Raw genomic sequence first — 11252 nt, forward strand, 5'->3', positions numbered from 1 at the left:
ACTTCATTCCCTTACTTTTATTATGTAAAAATATTTGAGTTGAGGAGTAATGTTATATCCTGAAAAAAATGTTCTTAAAGCTTTAATAAAGTATCAAATGAGAAAATTATACACCAGCATTTTTATTATCCTATTTCTTTATTTAAACAGCAACCCGCGGAGGGAGATTTTTTTAAAGGGAGATTAAGGGTTTGTTTATTAGTTGAGTTTCAGAGGGGAAAAGAAGGCTTGAAAGCTATCAAGTTGTAAAATACACTAATGTAATAGTCTAAAATCTTTTTTTTTATTCTCCTCCAAAATACAATTTACAAACAGACTGCTATGCAGCATTAAATTTTATGAACGCTAGGATGAGTTAATCATTTTCTTTTGTTCTATATGTTTATGTCCTCACAGTTTAATCATATTTCCTTAAAAAGTTCATAAAAACTAAAAAGGGAGCGTTTATGAAGGTTGATGATTATTATCGGTTTTCCTCCCATCTATTGAAATCTTAATCTCAAATCTCCATCTAAACACACACAAAAAGATATTGGCTATTGCTAAATTATAAAGCAAAAGTCATGACAAAAGTTCCTGTTGAGTAGAAGAAAAGGGAAATAAGATAAAACAAAGAACCAAGCCTTAATCTTATTGATGGAAACATAATTCTCTCACTTTGGAGAGAAGAGTGAATTGTTTTTTGCTTACTTATTTGTGGTTTTTTTTTTGTAAATTAGTTTCCTATAAGGATTGAACCAGATTTTCAGTTACCTATATAGCATAAAGTTAAAGAAAGAACAAGCAAAGGAAGAGTAGTTTATAACGTACAACCTATATGAATAAAGTTACAACGACAAAAAATATTATCTTGTGGTGTTTCTCCTTAAGATGAAGCCATAGTCGATTAAAACATACATAGAAGAAACAATAATAGAAACGATTTTACAGAGAATTATTGAAACCGATCAACATCATTGAATTAGATCAAAGAAAATCAAAATAAAATATTTTAAAAAATATTATTAATTATTTATAATTAATAGTTAATGGTAATAAGTAAAAAAAAAAGTATATAGAATGTCAAACTAATATACTGATAACGTACCGATATTTTACAGGGAAATAAACAACTATGTCATTAAATGGCACTTAATCGCCATGGCAGGAGCAAGGATTACCAGTCTTGTCATTACAGATGGCATTGATTTTATTTAACAAAGACCTTGGCATATTATCTTACACTTATCAGCCAGGAACTAGTCTTGTGAGTAATCAAGCTTCTGTGTTTTCTTCAGCATCAACATCATTCAAAATTTGGTTAAGGTATTCCTGAGCTTCATCTAGTGCTGATTCCTTTGCATCAGCAGCATACAGAATCTTTTTAATTGCGACACACACCTGCATAAAAAACATGTAACAAATGTTACAAATTAAAATAACTAAACTTAGACAGAAGCATTTATTAGAATTCTTATCTTACATGATCATTCTCCAGTTCTGCAGCCTGACAAAGGATTTCTACATCCCTTAGCTTGGCAAAGTAAAAATCTCGCTCTTTTTCCAAGAGTTCCATTGAAAGTTTCATATCCGTAACCTGAACAACAGAAAACAGATGAACAAAGTGAAAAATGAAAAAGTATAATGGTAGATAAACTTTCCATTTAATTACAAGTAACAAACTCTAAATGGCAACACCCGAAAATAGATTTAGATGACTGAGACTCTAAAAGCACTGGCACAATATACCATCAGGAAAATCAACAATGTCTACATTGAATATATGGAATTACAAGGACTTCTTTGGTTATGCAGCATGTATCTAGCCATGCTCCCATGCTTAAAGCATAATTATCTTGTATATCATTTCCATAACTGTTTCAAGCATAGAGAATCTACAGTGTGTACCTGTTTGGACAAAGCCTGCGCCTCTGCTGATGAATTAGCCCCACCTGCTCCTCCACTAGACCTCAATTGCTTCGGCACTAATTCAAAGACAACAACCCAAAAAGGAAAACAGAAAAGGATAAGAATTTAGAGTATCATGGAAAACCCAGTAGGAAAAATGCAGAACAATTTAGGATAAAAAAACACCAAGAACCCTACCAGATGCGTTATTAGGATTGAGTGTGTGTGTTTCGCCTGAACCAGAATTGTTTAGTGTAGTTGTTGGCAGTGATTTTGTGCTCTTCAGACTACTCTTGGAACTTCGGTCCTTTCCACCCTTACTTCTACGCTCCACAGGATTATAGTTCCTAAGAAAAAGGAAAATATTTGGTAAAAAATACAGTACAACTAGATAAACATAAAATGCATGGCATTAAAAGGCATGCCTAAATATGAGTACAAATATGCACTGAATATGTATCATACTGCTATGCAATAAAACAAATGAATATTCCTACTAGTAGTATAGAAACATCGATAATCAAAGCTGTCTAAAGGATGGCAAGGAACTCAGAGCAAGTAGCATACTCATTCATAATGCCACCATTCACAGAGTCACAATATCGTTTCAGCCATTGTAGGAACTCCAAGTTGTCCAAGGGTCGGCCTTTAACAAGTCTGTTAACTTCAATATGCTGCCACAGATAGCCATGTTAGAGTAATAAATGCAAACATGAACTACTGATAATACCAAAGTATTTTCTTCTGCTTGTTTTCAATTTCAAGAATAGTTATTATCATCTAAAAATGTATTAAATCTTATATGAAAGTTGGATTGATTTTTAAGCCATAATGCACACCAAGCTTTCGATTTACAAATTTCTCATATAAGCTTAGTTGTCATGCCTAAATAGATAGTCCCCCAAAATTGCAGTCCACCAAAAGACTAGGGATGTAAGGGAAGAAGAAAACTTAAATAAAAATAGGTAGTCAAAGTGATATGAAATTGGAATGGAAACCACAATATTAAATTTACCCTTCGTTAGGACTTCTAGACCTCGATAAACATTTATTTCTTACCCACATGTTAACATTTTATTGTTGGTAAATCATTCCGCTGAAAGATTGAAACCTTACAGAAAGAAATTTTGACTACGAATTACGATACATCTATACCACAAAAAAAAGCCATTCCAGCATTTTGCACAACATTGTGATGAGAATAAACAGATACCTTAGGAATTTTTAACTTGGTGAACACTTCCTGCAGAACTTTGTAATTCTGAATCATATCATACTCCGACTTAGCATCAAAGTTCACCTACAGCAAACCCCAAGTTTGAAACATTACTATTGATATGAACAAAAAAACAGATCACGAGAGCATAAGTGAAAGTTAAAGCAATGTCATGTTCCCACCTTGTGCATTGGAACAACACCGGGAAATGTCATGTCCATCATCTGGCATTGTACAGCACCTGACGCAGCCTAACCGAGAGCATACAATATAAGCAAGATCAGAACCAAAAAGTAGATTTTCATTGTAGATAATAAGGCTCATAACTTAAGCATTAACTGATTAGCTTTCCTGTTATCATTGTGGGTTTTTTCTCTAATGAATGAATTTTCATACTTAAACATATCCTTAATTGTACAAATTCCAAATTCTTTCAAAACCCATCTTGGATTGGTACACACAAGTACATTCTTGGATAATTTGTTGTAACTGATAACAACAGAAAGTGTAATGTTATTTTATTTTGTAGTTGTTGAAAAGGCCAGTATATCATGCAACAATCATCAAAATTATAGGAACAATTTAAAAGTTTAATTGAATATTGTACACGAGACTAACATGGGGACACAACCAATTCCAAAATAAGCAATTATTTAGTTTAAGAAAATCAAAACAGACACTTGTTGAAAGGGGCAGTCATGCGTATTTAAACTGATTAGCTCATTACCTATTGTGTGAGGATACCCTTGATAGTACCCAAAAAAAAAAAAAAACAGAGAGATCAAACAAGCTGATAGGGTGAGTGAGGAAGTTCAGCATAAGAACATTGAACTAATACTTCAAGATTTCAGATTAATCCTCGGAAGGTTTACTTATTCCACCATATCAAGAAAATAACTCACTAACAGGTGCCTCGAGGAATCAAAATATACGAAGTTTTTGCAATAATTCGAAAGAATTGTATTTATATGTTACCTTTATTGAATACTTTGTTGATTCAAATGAAAAAAAAAACAATGATCCAATATTAGGAAGAAAAAAACATATAAATAAATGTAATGTAACACAATCACTGCAAGGAAAAGATAATTAGAGCCCTGCATCAGTTCCAAATAATATAAACTGACAAAAAGGACCAGTTCAACATAATAGAATAAAAGAACACAAGGAAGCAACATTGCTCCATATTAGGAGAAATTAAATAAGCTAATTTATTTATCAACGTAAATAATTGTTGTGTAGGAGCACATCTCTACGTACTCAGAAAACATGAAGTTAATATATATATATATTTTTTTTTTTACTTTTCTGAAAACAAATGTCACATGCTCTGATACAAATTTTGGTATAAAAAGATGTGGCTCCCAAATGAAAGATACAAAATAATTCAGATCATACCATAGAAAACCCACGCAATGTGGAAAGGGAAAAATTTCATTTAACAAAAAAGAGAGAGATGGAAATGGGGTTGGAACCTCTTCAATGCGGGAGAGGTTAAGGTGAAGACGATTATTGATCCAAGTCAGAATCTCGTTCCTGCCAACAAAGTAAGCACTGTCCATAATGCCTATACTCGTCGCCATTTCAAATACAAAGAGCGAGAGAACCAAACGACGATGGAAATGAAACAAGAAGAAGAAAGATAACGTTTGTTTTAAATGAAAAAAGATCGAGTTTTTGGGGCGAGATTTTAGGAAAAAAGGGGGTTAAATTTTAAACTAAGTTTGTATTGTTATTTTTTTATATTTTAGGAAAACGCTGGATGGGAATTGAATGAATGGTGAAGGATTGGTAATTCTGGCAGAGGAAAAACCAAAAGAAACCGAAATAGTGAGAAGGGGAACAGAAAACAGAAACTCTAACGATGAGATGCGAACTTGTTGTATTCTCACTCTTCCAAGTTCCAACGCATATATTTTTATATATGAGTATACAACGCTTGGAAATGGCGCAAATCCCCTGTTTTCGTTAACTTAGTTATGTTGTTTAAGATAACGTGATGCTGATATTTGGATGCCAAATGGATTGATAAGGTTCTGTTAATTGGTGAATGAATGAATATGTTATGTGGTACTATTTTAGGGAATGGAGGTTTCGGAAGTGGGATATTATATGGTTCTGTTGTCTTTATCCTGTACGAGAAAAGGTTAGAAAATCTTCAATTTGAAAAAAATGTTTAACAAATTGGACAAGAACTAAATTTAATATATAGAATAAATTACAATCACATCCCGTTAATAAAATTATATAAATTATTCATTCGTTTTTTAACATATACAAATTATCTCTAATTTATATGTAGATATTATAATGATTACCCTTATACGAAAGGTTAGTGTAATCATTTAAACAAAAATCAGTAGAATACTTATGCATTCACACAGGTCGTAATGTACTTTGTATGAATTTATTTAAAAAATGAAAGGATAAATTTTAGTGAAAATGTTATTTAAGATTACTTCATAAAAGGATAATGTTATGTATTTAATTATTGATATAGAGTTGTTAACCAATGAGATGATATTAAACATATTATATTAAATAAATAAAGAATTGTTATGAAGAAGAAATTGAAAGATAATGTAAAATAAACTGTAGAATACATATTAGAGATTTTGGAAAACTTTATAAACTACATTTGTTGTTGTTTTTAGTGGTGGACTATCCTTATCATGTATCAATATCTGTAATCATTTTTTCTTTGAACCCTTAAAATAATTACATATAATTGACCATGACGGAATATTAGTCTAGTTAAATATAACCTCAAATTTTAGTAACATTCAATCTTGCATCATTACATAATCTTCCAGCCTTATCTAAATTCCTCAATATCATTATTGAAGTTCCAACTTTCAACGTAATCTTATGATTGGGAAGACCAGAGGTCGTAAGTTGGTTAAGAAATTCAATAGTTAGTATGTTAAATGCTTCATTTTCATTAACATAAGACATCAATTGAATCTGAACTCAGGTATGCATTTTCATCATCTATAGTTGTACATTAGAACATTTATTAGTATAACTTTAATAAATCTACTATATCGAACATAGTAAAAATTTAAAGGTAACTAAAAAAATTCACTTAAAATTATAGTTAGAACATTATTTTGATTTGATTGTTGATGCAGGTGTTACCTTAGCTCGAGGGAATTGGTCGTCCTTATAGGGATTTTGTAGACTTGGATGGATTCTAGGCACTATAACATCAATTGAATTATTAAAAATTTTGAGAAATGCAATTAAGCTAAATTCCGATGGGCGGACATAATTTACTTTTAATTAATCATTTCTAAATTTGCAGAAAAATTGATATAAATTGACTTTTCTCTTTTGTTTATTTAAGTAATATCTCCTTAGAATTATTGTTGCATTATCTAATGAAACTGTTGTACAATGGTTCATATTGTCTTGATAACAACAATACAAGTTATGAGTTTGGACTGATGTAAATGGTTTGGGATAGATGACTATATATTTATGTTATGTAAACCTAATGTAACAAGGAGAATATATAGCTAAACACACATTCTAATTCTCTAATACATAGTGGTAGCCTCTCAACGCTTCCAAAAATGTAGGCAAAATTGGGTGAGCCTCGTTACCAAATTGCTTGTGTTATTCTCATATACCGATTCTCTTTTACTATTTGATGGTTCGCTTGTTCCCAACAATTAGTATCAGATGGCTCTCAACCCATGTGTCAAATTCAAGATGGGGAAGTTCGATAAAACTAGTAATTTAGGATTGTGGCAAAGGAGGGTTAAGGATGTGTTGACTCAACAAGTCTATCAAAGGCGCTGCGTGAAAATAAACCAGATGGTATGGACCAACTAGATTGGGAAGAGTTGAATGAGAAGGTTGTGGGAACCATACGAATCTGTCTATCAGATGAGGTGATGTACCATGTTATGGATTTGACGTCACCAACAGAGGTATGAGAGACATTAGAGAAGCGTTCATGTCTAAGTGTCTAACAAATAAGTTGTATTTGAAACAAAGACTCTATAACCTGGAGATGTAGGAGGTTGTTGATTTGCAACAATATCTTAACACTTTTAATCAAGTGATCAATGACTTGCAGAAACTTGATGTGAAGGTTAACGATGAGGACAAAGCAATAATATTACTGTGTTCTTTGACAACTCCCTATGAACACTTAGCGACAACATTGACATACGAGAAAGACTCAATCAAACTGGATGAGATCACATATGCACTTTTATTCCACACTCAAAGAAGACAGAATGTAGGGGAAGGGTCTTAGGGTGATGATCTGTATGTGAAAGGGATTCAAGTGTATAGGAGGAGACAAGGCGGAAGAGGTCCTACCAAAGGGAAAATAACAAATTCTAGGGGCAGAACACGAGTAGAGTGGTTTAAGTGCAAACAGACTGAGCATTACATAAAAGATTGTCCCAATAAATGGAGTCCTAGTAAGCCGGTGGGGAAAGATGAAGTATCTACGCTTGCAATGTTGCACAAAAAGATGACTCTAGTTATAATAGTGAAGGTGATCTACTAACTATATCATCAAATCATAGTGCAGACGAGTGGATACTTGACACTGGTTGTTCCCACCACATGATGTCAAACAGAGAATGGTTCACCATATACAGGGCAGACAATTTGGGTTTCGTGTATCTCGAAAATAATAAAGCATGTGTAATTATTGGCATGAAAGAATCAAAATTGTGATGGATGATGGTGTAGTGAAGACGTTATGTGAGGTTAGACACATACCATATTTGAAGAAGAATTTGATTTATTTGGGGACATTGTAAGTCAAAGGATTTAGCTATAGAGCTGATGGGGACAATGATATTCTTCGAGTATGCGAAGGTACTTTGATTGTGATGAAGGGTAAGAGTACTGTTGGGAACACTTACAAGCTATTAGGGAGAAAATTTGTAGGTGGAGTTGTTGGAGTGGCTGAAGAGATATCAGTAGATTCAGACCATGATGCTACAAAATTATGGCACATGCATTTGGGTCATATTAGTGTGTATAACATGATAAAACTATGCAAAAGAGGACTGTTGAGGGGAGTAAAAAAATGTAAGCTAGATTTGTACAAGTATTGTGTGCTTGGGAAAAAGACACGAGTTTGTTTTAAGGTTGACCAACACATGACTCAGAGCATTCTAGACTATGTCCACACTAATGTATGGGGACCAACTCAGGAACCATCCCTATGAAGTTCTAGGTATTTTGATACCTTCGTTGATGTGAGGAAGACTCACAATTTCAGAAGTTATGTGAGGAACATGGCATTTAGAGGAACTTTTCAATGAGGAAGACTCCTCAGTAGAATGGTGTTGTGGAGATGATAAATAGAACTCTTATAGAGACGACCAAATGTATGAGACTGAATGTTGGACTTTGATGTGAATCCTTTTTTGGAAGGTTCTTATGCACAAGCTATCTTGGTTGGTGTTGGCCAAAGTCACAGTTCGGTTGACCTTCTATGAATGAGTAAGTAGTAGAATTGAATAAGTAAGATAAAAGAAGATGGATTAGAGTTGAGGTGATAGGGGGCCACAACACTTGAGGTGTTGATAAGCCAAAGTGATGCTCGCCACAAGAACTTTTAATCTTGGTTCAGCCAAGAAGGTTTGGAGAATGCATAATGCTCTCACACGAAATTAATCCTCAATTAAATATGAATTATACTCAAATTAACTTGTTTATTTCATGGTGAATAAGCTTATATATATAGGCAAGCCAAACTTGGCTCCTATGAAAAGAAATGGACAAGATATTAAAGTCCTAATTCATGGTCATCCAACATAGGATATCATTTGACTCATAAACTATTCATGCACATGCTTAATTCGGGTAACATGTGTTTTATTACAATGAAGAATATAATTAAACACATTAAACATAATGAAGAAGACATAAGATTCTTGTTTGATGCTTGTGAGCCCACGGCTTGATGAGTTAAATAGCATATGATCCTTTGCCTCATTGATGCCACGGTTTAAGACATGAATCACATGGTGAAATTCTTGTCTTAACTTCAAGTTATGGCTCCTCGGTTGAATAATGATTGTTAGTAGCATAGGATTCTTCTTCCACTTGTATGCCACGACTAGAAATAACTTTACTTTGAACACATGGAAAAACAGGAGTTAAGTCATCCTTAAATATGTCCCAAGGCCTAAAATTGATGAGCATAGGATGCCATCTTCAAGAGTAGAAATTCCCTCGACCAAATGAAGCTTGTTTGTGAGAAAAATAGCTTAGGATGTCGTTAGGATGATTTATGTCCAGCAAGCTAAGTCCCAACAACTAGAATGGAGTGTTAAACCTCCATAAATGAGCACATTAAGGCTCCCAACATGTACTTCAAGTTTCCCATGAGTAACTCTTCTCCAACAGCTCTGAAAATGACTTAGGATGTTGTTTGATCATTTGTGCCCTATGCACCAAAGTTCTAAACATGGTGTAAAGTCACCATTAATGACCCATTTAAGTCTCATTCGGTCATAATCATGATTCTCACGAGCATTTCCTCTCCAATAACCCTATTAGTCTTTGTTTACCTACCAAATAACAATAATCAAAGTGAGAGTGTCATTGGTCCATGAAAAATAAAAGTTGGTCCAAGTATTAAAGTGTCGGTTACATTTTTAGGCTTGTTTTAAAATATTCATTATTTCTGGGCAAATTTATTAAATAAACTATAAAATAAAATATATTGAGTGTTGGTCCAAACTTGGCCTACACAATTATTACTGAAATAAGAAATGACCCATCCTAAAAATGTTGGCTAGGCTTGACTCGATCAGTACGCTCAGCGTCAAGCTTGGCACGCTAGGCACATGCGCCTTAGTCAGAAATCCTAGCCAGGCCAAATTGGCTCAGAGCCTGGATCAGCAATTGAAGCGCCAAGCCCCTCTTCTCAGTCAGATGTTCCTGATGCGCATAGGCATGTGCCTCGGTTAGGCTTGGTGCCTGATGCACCTGGCCCCGTTCCATGGTCAGATTTGGCGCATTGTCCGAGTCCTTGGCCTGTCTCATACGCATAGCCTGGTCTATCCTTGGCTCGATTAGAACCATGGACCATGATGCCATTGAGCATCTTAGCACCCCCTTGGGCTATCTTTGGCTCACTATAATGGATCAATCCTATGAGTTGTTCAAGGGTATTTTGAGACCTTTTTGTTTGTGCTATAGTTATTGGCCCACTCATGCCTTCAAGGCCATCATAGTCAAGCTTGGTCTCCTTGGTTATCCATCAGACTTTCCAAAGGATTTTGGACAAAGACACTTAGTATGGCATGATATGTCATCAATAGATCATCGCAAGCTTCATTGAATTGTACATTTGTAGAAGAAGTTTGGACAAGTATCCCAATCAATTATAATATGTAACATATATTTAGTTGTCCTGCTTATGTACATGTACATAGTGATAAACGATCTAAACTTGATCCCAAGTCAAAGAGGTGTATCTTCATTGGATATACCAAAGGTGTGAAGAGGTTCAAGTTTTGAGATCAAATTTTTAGAAAAGTGGTGTTGAGTAAAGATGATGTGTTTGATGAAGATTTCATGTTGAAGCAGCCATTTTTGACAGAGGTGCTCATGCGAAATGGATATACTTTGAGATCAAATATGATTCCAATGAGCAATGAAATAGTTCAGGAGAATAAAGGCAAGGAACCATGCACTAGTTAAAGGCAAAAACATGATGATTCTCCGATGGATAGTTCATGTGTGCAATAGTAACTACTTGTCAGAGACATGGATAGATAACCTATCAAACCTCCACAGAGATATGGCTATGAGGATATGGCTTCAATTTTTCTCCATATTAGTTCAGGAGACCCATGTAGCTTTGAAGAGGCTATAAACAGCCAGGAGAAAGAGCAATTGATGGGTGCCATGATGGAGGAGATGGAGTCTTTACACAAGAACCAAACTTGGGAGCTTGTCCCATTGCCCCCAAACAAGCATTCAGTTCAGTGCAAGTGGGTGTACAAGAGGAACCCAACAGTATCCAAAAAAGAAGGGGAAAAGTTCAAGGCTCGTCTTTTAGAAAAATGGTATTCACAATAGAAGGGGATCGACTACAATAAGATTTTCTCCCTAGTGGTGAGACACACTTTTATGTGGGTAGTGCTTATCTTGGTAGTCAGCC

The 11252-nt window shown here is 34.3% G+C and overlaps 1 protein-coding gene and 1 long non-coding RNA gene across 2 annotated transcripts; one reads left to right on the forward strand and one right to left on the reverse strand.

The window, feature by feature from the left end:
* Nucleotides 1052-5145, reverse strand: LOC109343366 (microtubule-associated protein RP/EB family member 1B-like). The gene is made up of 8 exons (XM_019581609.1): nt 4579-5145; nt 3286-3354; nt 3101-3187; nt 2455-2561; nt 2086-2234; nt 1888-1964; nt 1463-1576; nt 1052-1380 (listed from the first exon to the last, which is right to left on the reverse strand). The coding sequence occupies exons 1-8, from the start codon at nt 4684-4686 to the stop codon at nt 1255-1257; spliced, it is 837 nt and encodes a 278-aa protein (XP_019437154.1). The 5' UTR covers nt 4687-5145; the 3' UTR covers nt 1052-1254.
* On the forward strand, nt 3879-8482 carry LOC109343367. The gene is made up of 3 exons (XR_002107198.1): nt 3879-4336; nt 6862-6865; nt 8471-8482. It is a non-coding gene; the product is annotated as an uncharacterized LOC109343367 (long non-coding RNA).

This window comes from Lupinus angustifolius, chromosome LG03 (assembly GCF_001865875.1).
Source record: "Lupinus angustifolius cultivar Tanjil chromosome LG03, LupAngTanjil_v1.0, whole genome shotgun sequence".
NCBI lineage: Eukaryota > Viridiplantae > Streptophyta > Magnoliopsida > Fabales > Fabaceae > Lupinus > Lupinus angustifolius.